This window comes from Natrix helvetica (assembly GCF_964273705.1).
Source record: "Natrix helvetica genome assembly, chromosome: 6".
Taxonomy (NCBI): Eukaryota; Metazoa; Chordata; class Lepidosauria; order Squamata; family Natricidae; genus Natrix; species Natrix helvetica.
In genome coordinates this window covers 1,957,725-1,977,035 of record NC_138553.1, presented here as the reverse complement: position 1 = coordinate 1,977,035, position 19,311 = coordinate 1,957,725, and the positions used below count along the sequence as shown (strand labels likewise).

General features: G+C 49.0%; 1 protein-coding gene across 6 annotated transcripts in view; it reads left to right on the top strand.

Moving 5' to 3' along the window:
- FLNC (filamin C) overlaps nt 1–19,311 on the top strand; it is an 83,177-nt gene that overhangs the window by 37,380 nt on the left and 26,486 nt on the right. For all 6 annotated transcript variants that reach the window (XM_081956764.1, XM_081956766.1, XM_081956763.1 and 3 more), the window contains 18 exons: nt 1,143–1,336; nt 1,454–1,567; nt 2,621–2,764; nt 3,833–3,956; nt 4,625–4,785; nt 6,779–6,869; nt 7,981–8,150; nt 8,649–8,766; nt 9,199–9,461; nt 10,263–10,860; nt 11,571–11,744; nt 12,233–12,395; nt 13,696–13,856; nt 15,644–15,811; nt 16,132–16,255; nt 17,232–17,388; nt 18,358–18,547; nt 18,652–18,675. In XM_081956764.1, coding sequence (XP_081812890.1) covers nt 1,143–1,336; nt 1,454–1,567; nt 2,621–2,764; nt 3,833–3,956; nt 4,625–4,785; nt 6,779–6,869; nt 7,981–8,150; nt 8,649–8,766; nt 9,199–9,461; nt 10,263–10,860; nt 11,571–11,744; nt 12,233–12,395; nt 13,696–13,856; nt 15,644–15,811; nt 16,132–16,255; nt 17,232–17,388; nt 18,358–18,547; nt 18,652–18,675 — 3,138 coding nt within the window. The remainder of the gene's footprint in view (nt 1–1,142; nt 1,337–1,453; nt 1,568–2,620; nt 2,765–3,832; nt 3,957–4,624; nt 4,786–6,778; nt 6,870–7,980; nt 8,151–8,648; nt 8,767–9,198; nt 9,462–10,262; nt 10,861–11,570; nt 11,745–12,232; nt 12,396–13,695; nt 13,857–15,643; nt 15,812–16,131; nt 16,256–17,231; nt 17,389–18,357; nt 18,548–18,651; nt 18,676–19,311) is intronic.

Here is a 19,311-nt window from a genome sequence, read left to right as displayed (position 1 = left end):
TGGCAGGGCGGGGGAGACGGTGGGCTTAACTGGTGGATGAGCTGAGCCAAGGAAGACCGTCAAGCTTCCTCCTGTCCAGAGTCTAGAGAAATGCAGGTTGTCCTCGACTTACGACCACAATTGAGCCGAGTCCATTGTTCAGTGAATGTCGCCCCATTTTACGAACTTTCTGGCCCCAGTTGTTAAGTGAATCACAGCTGTTGTAGAGTGAGTAACACGGTTGTTAAGTGAATCTGACTTCCCCCCACAAAAGGGGATCATGTGACCCAGGCAGGGACACCCCAACCGTCATAAATACGAGTCTGCTGCCAAACATCTGAATTTTTTTCTTTAAAAAAAATATTTTTATTATACATTTTTCTTTGTTGTACATAACAAACCAACGAATTTTGATTGCCTGGCCATGGGGGTGCTGCAACCGTCGTAAGTGTGAAAAACAGTCCTAACTGGCTTTTTTCCCAATGCCGTTGTATCTTTAAAACAATCACTAAACGAATGGTTGTAAGTCAAGGACTACCGGTGGCCTTTGACTTATGACCAACAATTTTTGTTGTCAAGCGAGAGAGATGTCCAGTGAGTTTTGCCCCATTTTACAAACTTTCTTGCTACAGTTGTTAGTGAACCACTGCAGTTGTTAAGTGTGTCACACGGTTGTTAAGGGAATCGGGCTTCCCTATTGACTTTTCTGGTCACAAAAGGGGACTCTGTGCGTGACCCCTGGACATTGCGACCGTCACAGGTACATGTCACAACTGTGAAAAACGGTCCTAACTGGATTTGTTTCCAGTGCCATTGTAACTTTAAAACAGTCACTAAATGAATAGTCGTAAGTCAAGGACTACCTCTAAAAGCAATCCGCAGTGGTCAGACAGGGGCAGCCAAAGGGCCACACGTGGCCTGTGGGGGCCCTAAAAATGTCCAGGTCTGACTCAGGGGTGGGTTGCAGCATTTACTACTGCCGGTTTGCTCGTGGGCATGCGCGGAGGCAAAGAACACGCCGGAAGAACCGGTTCGGGGGCGGGGCAGGCCGCCAATCTACTACCAGTTCAACCGAACCAGTCGGAACCCACCACTGGTCTGACCTAAAGAGTGACCCCTCCCTTCCCCGCTCTTTCTTAATTCTTTGCTCCCCCCCCTCGCAGGGTTCTCCATCGAGGGTCCCTCGCAGGCCAAGATCGAATGCGACGACAAAGGAGACGGTTCGTGCGATGTGCGGTACTGGCCCACTGAGCCGGGCGAGTACGCCGTCCACGTGATTTGCGACGATGAGGACATTCAGGACAGCCCCTTCATCGCCCACATCCTGCCGGCCACCAACGAGTATTTCCCGGAGAAGGTGAGTCTCTCCTAGCCCGCCTGCTCTCCGTCAGAGCGGGGTGGGTGGGGATGGGGGGGTCCAAGCGTTGTTGGGCTGCTGGGCTGAGGCTGGTCTCAATTCCCCCCCACCTTGCAGGTCAAAGCGTTCGGTCCCGGGTTGGAGCCGGTGGGCTGCATCGTGAACAAACCGGCCGAATTCACCATCGACGCCCGAGGGGCCGGGAAAGCAGCCCTCAAGATCTATGCTCAGGTCAGCTGGGGAGGGGGGAAAGCCTGGAGGCCTGTGTTTGTGATTTGATTTAATTTTAATTTAATTTAATTTTAATTTAATTTTAATACTTTTAATACTTTTAATACTTTTAATACTTTTAATACTTTTAATACTTTTAATACTTTTAATACTTTTAATACTTTTTAAATACTTTTTAATACTTTTAATACTTTTAATACTTTTAATACTTTTAATACTTTTAATACTTTTAATACTTTTAATACTTTTAATAATACTTTTAATACTTTTAATTTTAATACTTTTAATACTTTTAATTTTAATACTTTTAATACTTTTAATTTTAATACTTTTAATTTTAATACTTTTAATTTTAATACTTTTAATTTTAATACTTTTAATTTTAATACTTTTAATTTTAATACTTTTAATTTTAATACTTTTAATTTTAATACTTTTAATTTTAATACTTTTAATTTTAATACTTTTAATTTTAATTTTCATTTTAATTATTTTAATTTTAATTTTCATTTTAATTATTTTCATTTTCATTTTATAGTATTTATATTTTTAATTTAATTTTAATTTGATTTGATTTAATTTTCATTTGATTTTTTATTTTATTTTTATTGTTTTTTTACTTTCTACTTTACATTTTATTTTATTTTCACTCTGAATGTATTATTTTTATAAGCAACTCAAGGTGGTGAACGTATCTCATAGACCTTCTTTGTATTCCACCCTCCCCCACAACAACAGCCCTGTGAGATGGGTTAGGCTGAGAGAGAGGGACTGGCCTAAGGTCACCCAGGTGGCTTTCCTGCCTAAGGCAGAACTAGAACTCACCGTCTCCCGGTTTCTAGCCTGCTGCCTTCACTCTTAGACCAAGCTGCCCCTCTCGTTTGAAGAAGGGAGCCCAGGATCGCTCCCAGCGCCCTGTCTGAAGTGATGACACTTCAACCTGAGCAACAAAGCGACCTCTAGTTAGGAGCCTCAGGATGGGCCAAGGACTTCTTTGACCACCTAGGAGTAACTTAGGAGTTGGTTTTCACCAAGGGTAATTTTTCTTCCTAGGATGCAGAAGGCGTCCCCATTGACATCAAAGTCAAGGACAATGGCAATGGGACCTTCTCCTGTGTCTACGTCCCCACCAAGGCCATCAAGCACACCATCATCATTAGTTGGGGAGGTGTCAACATCCCCAAGAGTCCATTCCGGGTGAGTAACTGCGGGATGGAGAAGTGTGTTGGTGTAGTGACCTGTCGGCCTCCGGCCCCTCCAACAGCCGAATCAAGGGAGGAGGTGTGGGAGTCAGGGTCACCATCAAGGCAACCCGGGAGCTCCGAGGGGGAAGAAGGAATGGAGCTGGCAGAGAGAGAGACAGAGACAGAGAAGAGAGGGGGGGGGAGGGGGCGAGAGAGGGAGAGAGATAGACAGAGGCGGAGCCTGGGCCATCCGTTAGCCCTTAGATGGATGGTCAACAGCCCCCAGGTCTGGAGGTGGCTGATGAGGAAGAGGAGGAACAGCTGAGTCCAGTGCCTGATGCACGGATGCACAGAAGGCAGAGGAGAGGAGAGCAGTGGAAATCTATGGGCAGGCCCTCGGGAAGGAAAAGCCACTGCTGCTAGCAAAGCTTTGGGGATCAAAGGCAGGGGGCAAAGATGAATAGATGTGACAGACAACTATTTATCTCCCTGATGGAGGGACTTGTTAGCCTGTGTAGAGAGAGAAACTTTTTGCTGGGGCTGCCGGCGCTGAGGTAACTTCAGAGGATTTGTCGTTTTGGGGGAGCTGGGTCAGTTAGGGGGAGGGGTTATTGGCCATCTTCTGTCGTTGGTCCTGTGGGGAGCAGGGGGGAGTGTGTCCACCCACCCATGGAAAGGTAGGAGATCCCTGACCAATTGTCTGCTGAAGCTTAGAGATGGGAAGGTCTCCAAGCCTATGGAGGCAACCAACTCTTCCAGCTTCTTCTTACCATCACGCTCATCTGGCTTAGGGCCGTTGTAATTTTGAACGGTCACTAACTGAACCATTGTACCTTGAGGTTCACATCAAATGTCCTCCCTGGTTGAATTCTGACCAATATTTTTTTTAAAAATGGTGACCACATGACTATGAGGATGCCGCAATCCTTGTAAGTGTGATGGAGGGTCATTGGTGCCTTTTCTCAGTGCCATAGTAACTACGAACGGTCACTAAAGGGAACGGTTGTAAGCCAAGGACTAGCTGACTCCATAATTCTATTTTGCTCTTCATATGTCTGTCTGCTTTTCTTCCTCTTCACAGGTGAGCGTCGGAGAAGGTAGCCACCCCGATAAAGTCAAGGTGTATGGTCCTGGAGTTGAGAAAACTGGGCTGAAGGCCAGCGAACCCACCTACTTCACCGTGGACTGCAGCGAGGCTGGCCAAGGTGACCCCCAAATCTGAGAACCCATGGGAGGCTATGAGATCAAGCTAACCATGAACGTTAAGAGAAGGACAGAGTAGGAAGAGACCTTGGAGGTCTTCTAGTCCAACCGTTGTTGGGTTGGACCTCCCAAGGTGTCCATTCTGGAGAAGACATCCCACATTTGAATTCTGATCCTTCAACCACATTTTTTGCTAATACAATCCTTTTTTGTTGGGTTCATAATTCTGTTTCTCCACCTGAACCACTTTAAGATGGGTGGACTTCAACTGTCTGGCTGGGGAATTCTGGGAGTTGAAGTCCACCCATCTTAAAGTGGCCCTGGTGGAGAAATATTGGTTTATTTATAGGAAGACACTGATGTTGTCCACCCTTCCAGATTTGTCCTACTAAATTTCCCATCATCCCCAGCAGCAATCTGGAGGCCACCCAGTTGGGGAAGACTTCCTGATGTCTTCCATCCTTCTGATGGAGCTCCATCAACCAGGCTTTCTGGAAGGATTCAAACTGGACAAGCCAACAATCGGACGTTGACTTGTCCAGGAGAAGCTCATGGAAGCTTCATCCTCTTGGGTGCAGAGACCGTCCTAGATGATGCTGAGCTTGGAGTAGGGATGACCTCGTCTTGTCCGCAAACTCTCTAGTCCATTAATCCCATTTTGGCTTTACAGGAGACGTGAGCATCGGGATCAAATGTGCCCCTGGGGTGGTGGGCCCAGCAGAAGCCGACATCGATTTTGACATCATCAAGAATGACAACGACACCTTCACAGTGAAATACACACCTCCAGGCGCCGGGCGTTATACCATCATGGTGCTCTTTGCCAGCCAGGTAAGGTTCATGGCACCATGGGAGCTTGTACCTACGCCAGATGTGGCCTTAGGACAGGGGTGTCCAAACTTGGGAACTTTAAGACTTGTGGACTTCAAGTATAGCTGGCTGGGGAATTCTGGAAGTTGAAGTCCACAAGTCTTAAAGTTCCCAAGTTTGGACACCCCTGCCTTAGGACCAGTGATCTGAATCAAAAGATTTGGATCTTGGAGGGTTCTTCGTCTCCTTCTCCATCAACAAGTTGCACAACTTCATGGCCAATTTGGTCCAGTGGTTTTGGTGCCAAACTAAAAACTGGGTGAGGATGAGTTCTAGTTCAGCCTGGGTGACTTTAGGCCTGTTACTAAGAGATGGTGAATGTTAGTCTCGCCTTAGGCATGAAAGCGAGCTAAGTGACCTTGGGCCAAACCAGGAGACAGTGAGTTCTAGTTCCACATTAGCCATGAAAACCAGCTGGGTGGCTTTAGGCCAGTCACTAGGAGACGGTGAATTCTAGTCCTACCTTACTCATGAAAACTGGCTGGGTAACCTTGGGCCAATTACTAGGAAACAGGAGTTCCAGTTCTACCTTAGGCATGAAAGCCAGCTGGGTGACTTTGGGCCTGTCACTAAGAGTTGGTGAATGCTAGTCCCACTTTAGGCATGAAAGTGAGCTGGGTGACCTTCGGCCAAACCAGGAGACAGGGAGTTCCAGTTCTACCTTAGCCATGAAAGCCAGTTGGGTGATTTTAGCCATATACTGTATTTCTTTTAGAGCTGTAGGAGAAGAGGCAGCAGAACTGGGAGGTGGAGTTAAGGGCATCACCAGCCTAGAATTGTTATGTTCCCACAAATGTTCTCAATTCAGACCCTTTTTTTAAAGTTTTATTTTTTCCTTTCCATATACATTCACAAATATAGATTTTCATAGATACGATTAACATTTATCTGTTGAGTTCTAGCATTTAACACAATCTGCTTAAAAATATAAAAAACACCATTGCGATCGCTTTCCTGCCACCCCGCATCTCCATCTTATTTTGCAACAACCCTACTCCTTCCTTCTTCCCAACTTCCCTTCTCTACCTTCTTCTTTCCTCCTCTCCTTCCCCTTTTCTTCTTCCCCTCCCTCTCCCCTACTCCTCCTCTCCTCTTCCCCCTCCTTCGTTTGTTAGATAGTGCCCAACATTCAAGTTTGTCAAGATCCTTTTGTATCTTAAGCCTATCTTCTGGAGTGTTGGCTATTCCTGCCAGCTTGGTGTCATCTGCAAATTTGATGAGTTCCCCATTTATTCCCTCATCCAAAGAATTGATGAAGATGTTGAAGAGTACTGGGCCTAAAACAGAGCCTTGGGGTACTCCACTGCATACTTCCCTCCATGTAGATGCAGTTCCATTGAGAACTACACGTTGAGTGCGGTTGGTCAGCCAGTTACGAATCCATCTGGTGGTGATGCTGTCTAACCCACATTCTTCTACTTTATCTAGTAGTAGGTTATGGTCTACCTTATCAAAAGCCTTACTGAAGTCCAAGTAAAATATATCGACGGCATTCCTCTGGTCCACTGATTTTGTCACTTCCTTTCCCTCTCTCCTGCTCTCATTTCCCTTCCTTTCCTTTCCCCTTCCTTCTTTTCCTTCCTCCTTCCGTTGTTGCCCTTGCTTATTTTCTTTCGCTGAAGGATATTTTTGGGGTGGGATTCCAGCACTCCCACCTTTATATTTACATCAAAATAAATTTCCTCTTCCACATTTTACCTCCCTATCGTAATTCCACTTGTATCATTTTTTAAAGTTGATCCTTACCTGGCGCCAATTTAGCATTGAACTTGAGTTGGCCAGATTCTTGTGCGATCAATCTTCTACACTGCAACTTCATGTATGATCCTGATCCGTTAGCCATGGAAAAAGAACAGAGGAACCAAGGAGTAAAGTCCTCCCTTTAAGGTTTTGTGCCCATCCCGGTACCTTCCTTCCTGATTCCTCTTCTTCTTCTTCTCCTGGATCCCGGCAGGAAATCCCCATCAGCCCCTTCCACATCAAGGTGGACCCCTCGCACGACGCCAGCAAAGTGAAGGCCGAGGGGCCAGGCCTCAATCGGACGGGTGAGTGACCCCCCCCCAAAGGAAATTGTGCGTAGCCTCCTAACCGGTGGTGAAATTCAAATTTTTTTACTGCCGGTTCTGTGGGCATGGAGTGGTGCGGCTTGGTGGGCGTGGCGTGGCTTGGGCGTGGTGTGGCGTGGGTTGCTGGGTGTGATGTGGCTTGGTGGGCCTGGATAATGCAAAATCTCCATTCCCTCCTGACTCTGGGACCAGCCAGAAGTGACATTTGCCGGTTCTCTGAACTACTCAAAATTTCCGCTACCAGTTCTCCAGAACCTGCTGGATTTCACCCCTGCTCCTAACAAAATAATAGAATTCGAAGGGACCTTGGAGGTCTCCAACCCCCTGCTCAAGCAGAAGACCCTCTACCATTTCAGATAAATGGTTCTCCACTCTCTTCTTCTCCTGTGATAATTAGATTAACAGAGTCGGAAGGGACCTTGGAGGTCTTCTAGTCCAGCCCCTTGCTCAAGCAGGAGGTCCTATGTCATTCCAGACAAATGGCTATCCAGTTTCCATCCATTGCTTCTTGTCCTGCCTTCAGGTGCTTTGGGGAACGGGTTAAACCCTCCCCTTCTTTTAATGAAAGGAAGGACCAGGGAAGACATGATAGCAGTCTTCCAATATCTCAGGCTGACACAAAAAGGAGTGGGTCAAGCTATTCTCCAGAGCACCTGAGGGCAGAACAAGAAGCAATGGGTGGGAACTAATCAAGGAGAGAAGCAACTAAGAACCGAGGAGAAATTTCCTGTTATTGAGGACAATTAACCCGTGGAACAGCTTGCCACCAGAGGTTGTGAATTCTCCAACACTGGACATTTTTAAGAAGGGATTGGACAACCATCTCTCTGAAGTGGTAGAGGGTTTCCTGCCTAAGCAGGAGGTTGGATTAGAAGACCTCCAAGGTCCCTTCCGTTATTCTATTCTGCTCTGTTCTTCATGAAATACTTAACTATTGGAGCACTTTCGAAGAGGGTGCAAATTTTGGCTCTGGGGAAAGGTCAGTTCCGATTGCAAGCTGGGCCCCCTGGAGACGTGGCCGCCACGCCGTGTCTCCTGCAAGCCAGGGGAAGGTGAAATCTGACCCCCATTCTCGGTGCTTCCTCCCCAGGTGTGGAGGTTGGGAAGCCCACTCACTTCACCGTCTTCACCAAGGGAGCGGGCAAAGCCAAGCTGGACGTCCACTTTGCCGGGGCCACCAAGGGCGATGTGGTGCGTGACTTTGAGATCATCGACAACCACGATTACTCCTACACGGTGAAATACACAGCTGTGCAGCAGGTGAGCGAGGGTCTTCAGCTCTTCTCCTTACTTCTGGTGGTGTTGTGGCCCGTCAGCCACCGGCTCCTCTGGCAGCCGATTCAGAACAGGTGGAGGAGTCAGGATCAGCATCAGGGCAACCTGGGAGCTCCGAGGGGGAAGAAGGAATGGAGCTGTCAGAGAGAGGGAGAGGGAGAGGGGGAGGGGGAGGGGGAGGGGAGGGGAGGGGGAGGGGGAGGGGGAGGGGGAGAGGGAGAGGGAGAGAGAGAGAGAGAGAGAGAGAGAGAGAGAGAGAGGAAGAGTCAACAGCAGAGGAGAGGAGAGCAGTGGAAATCTATGGGCCGGTCCTTGGAAAGGAAGAACCACTGCTACTAGCGAAGCCCCACCTGAGCTCTGGGGATAAAAGGCCTGGTGTGGGGACAATCTCTTTAGTCAACCTGCATCTGTCCTGGGAATCTTTCACTCACCTGCAGGTTTTGTGGGATCTTACATAATATATTCCTGTCCCCCATTAATCAGGGAAACGTGGCGGTGACGGTGACCTACGGTGGTGATGCCATCCCCAAGAGCCCCTTCCCGGTCTACGTGGCACCCCCTCTCGACCTTGGCAAGGTCAAAGTGCAAGGACTCAACAACAGTAAGTTTGACCTTTGGCCTACTCGTTAGATGCCGTTGAGGTGAAAGGGCTGGGAGGGTTGGAGTGCTGAGTTGTGGTAGGAGAGGAGCAGGCTGAATCTGAGGGCGGAGTCAAATACGTCATCAGTTTGGGTTGATGAAACAAGAAACCTAAGCCCATTACCCCCCCCCCCTCGAAGTCTGTTGATTCTTATCTGGGCCCAATTTGCCTAAACAGAGTTGACAGAGTCAGCCTCTTTCCCCCCAACCATCTGGGTCCTCGTTTTACCGACCTGGGAGGGATGCAAGGCGGAGTCAACCTTGAGCCAGCCAGGATCGAACTCCTGGCAGTAGGCAGAGTCAGCCTGCAATACGGCATTCCAACCTCTGCGCCAGCAGGGCTCATCTTGACAGAACTCAGTGTGTTGACTTCTCCTGTCCTGTCCATGCGCAGAGGTCGATGTGGGTCGGGACCAAGAATTTACGGTCAACACGCGAGGAGCCGGTGGTCAGGGACAGGTGGATGTGAAGATCAGTTCTCCCTCTCGCCGGCCCATCCCTTGCAAGATGGAGACCGGGGCCACCAACGACGTCCACTCGGTGAAGTACATGCCACCCGAGGAGGGCCAGTATAAGGTGGATGTCACCTACGATGGGAATCCTGTGCCTGGAAGCCCCTTTGCTGTCGAGGCGGTGATGCCCCCAGACCCAACCAAGGTCAGCTCCAGCCCTGAGAGGTTCAGCATGTCAGAAGGGGAGGGGGGGCGGCAAGATTGCCTTGGGGGATGGGTGGGAACTGGGTTAGGATTCGGATGCCCTTCTGCAGTTTCTTGCTTTTTAACGATAAGTTTATTAAAATTTCAAGGAAGAGAGATTAAAAATGAACAGGGACTTGTAATTAAGGTGAGAAAAAGATAAAAGGAAGAAAAGATTGAAAATGGAAAAAGGGGAAAGGGGGAAGGAGGGAAAGAAGGAAGGAAGGAAAAAAGGAAGAAATGAGAGACAAAGAGAAAGAGAAAGGACATAGAGAAAAAGAGGAGGAAAGAAAGAGAGAGAGAAAAGACACAGAAGAGAGAGATGGAAAGAGAGAGAGAAAAAGAAAGAAAGAAGAAGGAAGGAAGGAAGGAAGAAAGAAAGAAAGAAAGAAAGAAAGAAAGAAAGAAAGAAAGAAAGAAAGAAAGAAAAGAGAGTGAGTAAGAAGGAGAAACTGCAGGGGGGAAAAGCCAATGACATGGAGACAGGGAGTTCTAGTCCTGCCTTAAGCATGAAAGCCAACTGGGTGACTTTGGGCCAATCACTAGGAAACAGTAAGTTCTAGTCCCATCTGTAGCATTAAAGACAGGTGGGTGACATTGGGCCAATCACCAGGAGACAGAGAGTTATAGTCCAAATAGACAACCAACCAATGGATGAACGAATGAACGAACGAATGAATGAATGAAAGAATGAACAAACGAATGAACAAATGAATTGAAAAAACAAGTAAACTTGACCCCCCCTCCCCTTATTCTCTGCTAGGTGTGTGCCTATGGACCTGGACTGAAGGGGGGCTTTGTGGAAAAACCGGCCCCTTTCACCATCGACACCAAAGGAGCCGGGATGGGTGGGCTGGGCTTGACCGTGGAGGGTCCCTGCGAAGCCAAGATTGAGTGCCAGGACAATGGCGATGGCTCCTGCTCCGTCTCCTACTTGCCCACGGAGCGCGGTGAATACACCATCAACATCCTCTTCGCCGAAACTCACATCCCGGGGTCACCCTTCAAGGCGGATATCAAGCCCGTCTTCGATCCCACCAAGGTGACGGCCAGCGGGCCTGGTCTGGAGCGTGGCAAGGTGGGCGAGGTGGCCACCTTCACCGTGGACTGCTCGAAGGCGGGCGACGCCGAGCTGACCATCGAGATCATCTCCGATTCGGGCGTCAAAGCCGAGGTGTTGATCCAGAACAACAGCGACGGCACCTACAGCATCACTTACATTCCTTCCTTCCCGGGCACCTACACCATCACCATCAAATACGGCGGGCACCAAGTGCCCAAATTCCCAGCCCGGGTCAACGTGGATCCTGCCGTGGACACCAGCAACGTCAAAGTCTTTGGGCCTGGCGTGGAACCTCGAGGTAGGTTTTGACGAGCAGGACGGCGGCCATTTTACTTCGGCAGGACAAAAAGGGCGAATCCCAAAGTAGGGAAAATATATTATAAAATTAAGAACCATCCTGTAGGAGATGATCGGACTGAGCCCAAGGGAGCGGTCAAATGTGTTGAACAGTCACTAAATGAACTATTGCAAATTGAGCTGTTTGAAGATTTATTGCAAACGTGAGGTCTCTACAAGAATCTGGCCAACTGACTGTTAAGGCAAATGAGCGGGAGATAAGAAGGCATTTGATTCGTGACTTATAACGCGTTTGACCCCTCCCTCAATCTGATCGTTCTCCTACAGCAGGGGTGTCCAAACTTGGGAACTTTAAGACTTGTGGACTTCAAATCCCAGAATTCCCCAGCCGGCTGGCTGGGGAATTCTGGGAGTTGAAGTCCACAAGTCTTAAAGTTCCCAAGTTTGGATACCACTGTCCTACAGGATGGTTCTTAATTTTATAATGTACTACATGATAACGCAGCATTGCCCGTATTTATTTATCCCATCCTTGTTGTAAGTTCAGGACTGTCTCTATAGCTCTGTTTGTACTGTTGTAAACCAGCGAGGGTGGTCCCATGACCAAATTGGCAGCAAATAAATGTAATAGAAGTAAGTAAATTTTAGGGGTGGCCCCCAGGACCAAGCGGGGTGCTCAGCATTGCTCACTCCTTCGCTGTCTCTTCCCAGGGGTCCTGCGTGAAGTCACCACGGAATTCACAGTCGATGCTCGCTCTCTCACCAAAACGGGGGGCAACCACGTTCAAGTACGGGTCATTAACCCTTCGGGGGCCAAGACGGACACCTACATCACCGACAATGGGGACGGCACCTATCGGGTCCAGTACACCCCCTTTGAGGATGGTAAGGCATCCCCGATGCGCCCCTCCCACTTCTCTCCCCACCCCCATGGCTTCAATTTGAGCCCTTTTTGGACCCTTGGATACAAAAAGTACAAACCAATAAATCAAAGTAGCAACTGGGGTCTTTCTCCTTGCAAGGGTGGCCTAGGGGTGGAGCTCTCACCTCACAACCAGGAGGCTGTGAGTTCAATCCTAGGTAGAGGCAGATATTTTTCTCTCTGGGCACAATGAGAATATATGTCTGCTGAACAAAACTCCTCATTAGCAACAGGAAAGGCATCCGGCCAGTAAACACTCAGCTTCATTCAGTTGGCCAGACTCCACCCCGATACAAGGGATTATGGGGTCGTTAAAAGAAGAAAGTGATGTTGGGAGCAATATAATAATGGAAGGGAAATTCAGAGACCCCCCCCTCTGCCCCAGGTAAGGGGGCAGTGATGTTTGCGCTGCATAGGGGCTGAAGGCCCATGTGACCTCTTTGTCTCACAGGTATGCATCTGGTGGAGGTGACATACGATGACGTGCCGGTGCCCAAGAGCCCCTTCCGGGTGGGCGTCACCGAAGGCTGCGACCCCAGCCGCGTCCGTGCCTACGGCCCCGGGCTCGAAGGGGGTCTGGTGAACAAGTCGAACCGCTTCACCGTGGAAACCAGGTGAGCCTCCCCTGCCCCTCTCAGAGGCCCACCGAGGATTCGGCTCTTTAGAAAGGGCCCCGGGTTCAAGGCAGCCCTGTCTTTGCGGGTGGAACTGGATTTAAACCGGTGTGTTTCAAAGGCGGCCATTTTAAGATGGGCGGACTGCAACTCCCAGAGTTCCCCATGGCTGGCTGGGGAATTGAAGTCCACCCATCTACAAGTGGCCACCTTTGAAAACTGATTGTAAACTACATCACAATGGAGAAAGGGGAATTTGCACAGGGTGAGAAGTAATGGAAACTAAAGAAGGGAATTGCCCTTCTGGTTGTGAATACATCTATCTCTCTGCATCCATCTATATCTATTAATCTGTCTGTATCCATCCATCGATCCATCGATCCATCCATCTTTGTCTGTCTGTCTGTCTGTCTATCTAATCTCCCCCCCTCTCTCTAATCTCTATACTCTCTCTATCAATCATTTATCCATCCATCCATCCATCCATCCATCCATCCATCCATCCATCCATGTCTGTCTGTCTGTCTGTCTGTCTGTCTATCTATCTATCTATCTATCTATCTATCTATCTATCTATCTATCTCTTATCTATATCTATATCTATCTATATCTGTTTCTATTTCTAGTTCTAGTTCTCTATCTCTCTATTTAACTATCATTTATCATCCATCCATCTATCTATCCATCCATATCTATCTATCTATCTATCTATCTATCTATCTATCTATCTATCTATCTATCTATCTATCTATCCATCCATCCATCCATCCATCCATCCATCCATCCATCCATCTATTTTCTATTTCTTTATCTGTCTGTCTGTATCTCTTCTATCTATTTCTATATTGCCCATTACATTTGCATGCCTCCAGACAGCTTACAGATAAAGCAGTAAAATGATTATCACAGATATAGGTTTTAAAAAAAGCAAGTTAAAAACCAGATTAAAACAAAAGGGACAATCACAAAGTTAAAAAGACAGAGGGAGTCAAATTTGAAGCAAGAAATCCATCAATCCTCACCATCAATAACGGATGAAATTCAAGACAGCACCCACTGGTATTTATGCTGCAGCAGTTTGGGGGTTTGCTGACCTTTGAACCCCAGGTCACGTAGGACGGATGGATTTATTAGGTCTGGGGTCTCCTGCATGCAACCCTAATAGATTTCATTCGCTTCATCCTTTTGCAGTGGCTTCAATTCACCAAACGGTGCTGAACTTCCTGTAGGGATGTTGGGTTGGCTTAAAGGTCCTGTCTTTTGGGTGGGGTTCTTTAAAGGGGGTCCCTTTTCTCCCCAGGGGCGCAGGGACCGGGGGTCTCGGCCTGGCCATCGAAGGCCCCTCGGAGGCCAAGATGTCCTGCAAGGACAACAAAGATGGCAGCTGCAGCGTGGAATACATCCCCTTCACGCCCGGGGATTACGACGTCAACATCACCTTCGGGGGACGGCCCATCCCAGGTGGGTGAGGAACGGTGGGAGGAGGGGGGGGACGGACGGTGCAGGCAGTCCTCGACTTATGACGGTTCATTTAGTGACCAAAGTTGGAACGACACTGGAAGCGGTGCCTGATGAGTGTGGATGGTTGAAAGCATTTATTTATTATTTTGTTAGTTTGTTTGTAAGAAACAGTTACAGGGTAACTTTGGGCAGCTTACAATATAGGTAGTCCTCGACTTACGACCATTCCTTTCGTGACCGTTGGAAGTTATAGTGGCCCTGAAAAAAAGGGACCTGGGACTGGTTTTCACACTTACGACCCCCACAGTTATATGATCAAAATTCGAACAACTGGCAACTGACTCATATTTATGACGGTTGCAGTGTCCCTGGGGTGTGTGTGTGCCATGTGATCCCTGTTTGTGACCGTGTGACAGGCAAAGTCAATGGGGAAGGGAAGCCGGATTCACTTAACAACTGTGTTCCTAACTTAACTGCTGCAGTCATTCACTTAACAACTGTGGCAAGAAAGGTCGTAACATGTACTCACTTAGTGACAGAAGCTTTGGGCTCGATTGTTGTACGTTGAGGACTACCTGCATTGTTCTAGAACTCTTTTGTGGAAGCCCCTTCAGGTTCTCCAGATCTTCAGAAAGAGAGCCCTGGGGGGTTGGGGGAGTAGCCCCTGTTCCCTATAGATCTAGCTCTCGTTCCCCTGGGGGCAACCTTATCGGATCACCTCTTCCTAAGAATTGCACACGGGAGAATGGGATTTCCTGGGAATGGTCCACCTCGTGATGGGAGGTATGGTCAGTTCCAGGCCTTCCTCTCAAAGTCCCTCCAAGAAAGCCTGGAGGAGCAACCCAAAGTGGTCCAAGAGGCCAAAGTGTTGGTGGCCTGTCGGCTGCTGGTCCTCCAGGTGAGGAGGAGGCGTGGCACTCAGGGCCACCATCAAGGCAACCTGGGAGCTCTGAGGGGGAAGAGGGAATGGAGCTGGCAGAGATGGAGACAGAGACGGAGCCTGGCCTGTCCATCAGCCCTCAGATGGAGAGTCAACAGCCCCCAGGTCTGGAGGTGGCTGATGAGGAAGAGGAGGAACAGCTGGGCCCAGTGCCTGATGCAGAGAAGGCAGAGGAGAGGAGAACAGTGGAAATCTATGGGCCGGTCCTTGGGACGGAAGAGCCACCGCTGCTAGCAAAGGCCTACCAGAGCTCTGGGGATGAAAGGCAGTGGGCGGAGATGAATAAATGGGGCAGAGAACTATTCGTCTCCCAGCCGGACAGACTTGTTAGCCTACGTCGAGAGAGGAACTTTTTGTCAGGGCTGCCGGCAACTGGGTATGTCTAGCTTAAGAGAAAGAAGGACTAGGGGAGACATGATAGCATTGTTCCAATATCTCAGGGGTTGCCACAAAGAAGAGGGAGTCAAACTATTCTCCAAGGCACCTGAGGGTAGAACAAGAAGCAATGGGTGGAAACTAATCAAGGAGAGAAGCAACTTAGAACTGAGGAGAAATTTCCTGACAGTTAGAACAATTAATCAGTGGAACAGAAGTTGCCTCCAGAAGTTGTGAATGCCCCAACACTGGAAGTCTTTAAGAAGATGTTGGATAGCCATTTGTCTGAAACGGTATAGGGTTTCCTGCCTAGGCAGGGGGCTGGACTAGAAGACCTCTGAGGTCCCTTCCAACTCTACTATTGTATTGTATTGTATTGTATCTAATGAAGGGCTTGTGGTGTTTGGGGAGCTGGGTCAGAACACAAAGGATGGCCTTCTTCTGGGAACTCACAATGGATCTCTCTTCCCAGGGAGCCCCTTCCGTGTTCCTGTCAAAGATGTGGTTGATCCCAGCAAAGTCAAATGCTCGGGGCCCGGGTTGGGGGCCGGCGTAAGAGCCAGGGTCCCCCAGACCTTCACCGTCGATTGCAGCAAGGCTGGGCTGGCCCCCCTGGAGGTGAAGGTGCTGGGACCTTCAGGTAAGGTGCTTTGAGTGGGGGGGGGGGGCGTTGATTCAGCCTGGATTATGGGAGGGGAAGAAGCTGGGAAGAAGGGCCTCAAGGGCCCCTTGAGTTGTGGGAACTTCAACACGAGAGGCTTTCAGGAAGAGATTGGAGAACGCTTTGTCTGAAATGTTCTAGGGTCTCCTGCTTGAGGGTTGGGATAGAAGACCTCCACGGTCCCTTCCAATATACTGTTAAGAGTTTGATGGGTCAATCCTGCTCTAGTTGGCTTGAGTTGACCCAAAGCCACCTTAGATGCCTTCTAATGCTTTGCTCCTCTTTACTTCTCTGTCCAGGAGTGGCTGAGCCGGTGGAAGTGCGTGACAATGGAGATGGCACACATGCTGTGAAATACACACCAGCTACAGACGGTCCGTATACCATCTCTGTCAAATACGCCGGGCAAGAAGTACCCCGCAGGTGAGAGCGTTAGGGCTTCCTGGCCAACTTCTCCTACGATCGCTGGAGGACTTCGGATCCTTTCTTGATGCCCCCATGAGTCACTTAACAACTGTGGCAAGAAAGGTCGTGAAAGGGGGCAAAACTCACATCACACGTGTCTCGTTTAGAGACAGGTGTTTGGGGCTCAATTGTGGTCATAAGATGAGGACTACCTGTACCGAATTCTCCTTGTGTTTATTGATAAAGGCGTCCGTTGGGTTCAGTCTGTTGGAGACCTGCTGCTGTGGAATTGTCCAGCTGGGTGACCCAGACTACAATCTCCAGCATTCCCAGCCACAGGGTGTCAGGGATGGGAGTTGTAGTCTGATTGATCTGGCCTCTGACTCTGCAGAACCAAAGTGCTCAGGTTCTTTCGGGGTTGTGGGGAGCCCTGGGTAGAGGCCCAACTCACATCACCTGAATGAACGAATGAATTAATATGTCAGTGTTCCAAATAGCATCCAAAAGTAAATCAGAGTCTGAGGCAAAGGATTCCTCAAAGTTCCAATTGATGAAGAGAGCCACGTTGGCCCATCTGGGGAAACTGAAATCTGAAAGCTTCCCGGTTTTCCCCACCCTGTTGAAAGTTCAAGATCTCCCCCCTCCCACACACAAACAAATCCATCCCACGGTCCAATTTCCACTGCCATGCTGGCAGTTCCATCCAACCAGATCCGGTCAGGTGCAGAGACAAAGGATGACCTTGGCTCTCTAGAAAGAATTCTGTTATGGCTACATAGCATCTAACTCCATACAATCCCCCCTCCCATTTTCCCACCATAGAAAATGCCTAGCAGAATATTAGAAAGTGCGGCAGGCCAAAGATCCAAAGGAAAGAAATGGCTGCAGGCCAGACAGAATGTTCCCTCCCCAACTGAAAGGGTTCTTGGCTGCAGGGGCAGGAGGAGAGGCCCAGCCAGATCCTCTCTGACCTCACAGCTTCTGCCTCTTTCAGCCCCTTTAAGATCCGGGTCCTTCCTACTCACGATGCCAGCAAAGTGCGGGCCAGCGGCCCTGGTCTCAACGCTTCGGGCATCCCTGCCAGCCTCCCAGTGGAGTTCACCATCGACGCCCGAGACGCTGGTGAAGGCTTGCTCACCGTACAGATCCTGGTAAGTGTTGTGGGGACAGATGGGAGCCCTGGGGTGGCTTGGAGGACTTCTTTTAGCCCTGGGTGTGGCAAAAGAGAAATGCCTTTGGGGAGGTGGGGGGTGGGGGGACGGGGGCTTGGGATCGTCAGCCCAAATACTTGCTGGGGAAATTCTGAAGTCCCCCCATCTTAAAGTTCCTGAGGTTGGAAAATTACCTAACAACCTTGCAAGTCTAAAAATACAAATCTCACGCTGTTTGTTTTTAATGTCTGATTAGTTAGGAGGGTTAATTAATCAGGGATGGGGTGGCTCAGTGGCTAAGACACTGAGCTTGTCGATCAGAAAGGTCGGCAGTTCAGCGGTTCGAATCCCTAGTGCCGTGTAACGGAGTGAGCTCCCATGACTTGTTCCAGCTTCTGCCAACCTAGCAGTTCAAAAGCATGTAAAAATACAAGTAGAAAAATAGGAACCACCTTTGGTGGGAAAGGAACAGCGTTCTGTGCTCCTTCGGCATTGAGTCATGCTGGCCACATGACCACGGAGACGTCTTCGGACAGCGCTGGCTCTTTGGCTTAGAAACGGAGATGAGCAGCGCCCCCTAGAGCCGGGAATGGCTAGCAGGCACATGTGAGGGGAACCTTTACTTTATCTTTAACTAGGAGGGATCATTTCTAAATTTCTTTCTCTGCCCGTTGTGCAGCTGTGGGGTCATCTTCCTCTTATCTGATCATTTCTAGGCTCCTTCTCTTCCTCCTCTCCTCTCCCCCGCCCTGCCTGCCAGGATCATTCTCACCTTCCCTTACAGGTTGACCCAGTGGTGGGATTCAAATAATGGAACATCCGGTTCTCTGCCCTCATGATTTCTTCCCACAACCAGTTCATCAAACTGCTCAGAAAGTTAACCACCGGTTAAGTGGTGCCCACGGGCTGAATCCCACCACTGGATTGATCCTTGACCAGACCTTCTGCCTCTTCCCCCAACCCCCCTAGGACCCCGAAGGGAAACCCAAGAAGGCCAACATCCGGGACAACCGAGACGGGACCTACACAGTCTCCTACGTTCCAGACATGACGGGCCGCTACACAATCACCATCAAATACGGCGGCGATGAAATCCCCTACTCGCCTTTCCGCATCCACGCCTTGCCCGCCGGAGATGCCAGCAAGTGCCTGGTGACAGGTAGGTGGTTGCTCTTCTTCCTACCCGGAGGGGCCACTTTCTTGGGGGGCAGGAACGATTTCTGATAAGGATGCTCATGTCTGTTTCTGTCTCTCTGTCCACAGTGTCCATCGGAGGCCACGGACTGGGTAAGCTTTGGCGTGGACTGCCAGGACATTGTCATGGCCCAGTTGTCCCATCTTGTGTCCTAACATTTTGGAGCTCATTTTTACTTGGGAAGAATGAAGTTCTGGAGGTTCTCTTTGCAAAAGATGGGTTCCAGCTTCTTCTTGGAGTTTTGGGGGCTCCATCACTGGAAGCTTCCAAGCAGAGGTTGGACAACCCCTTGATTGGGGCAGAAGATCTTTAAAGATCTGTCAGAGTTTTGGCAGCGTGACTATCATTTTGAGATAAACCTCAGGAGCAAAACACAGCACACAAGGCCTTGAGACAATTAAGAGTGGTTTATATACAAATATATACAGACATGCAGGAGATTAATCCCTTACCACTCAGCTACGGACACAAGGAGAGAAATGAGATACACGACGAGAGAAAGAACTGCCCTCTAATGGCCACCTATATATAGGCACCTCTTAAAAGGGAAATGACTTGTGTGGACCCCATCAGAATCTTAAACTAGAAATATCTACATTGCTGAATCATCCTTATTGCATTACAGCTTACAACCTTACATCAGCTGGCAGCTATTAAAATCCTCATTCCCTGACCAAGTCCCTTTCCAAGTCTATGACTATGATATTACCACCCTAGGGTGGATCCTT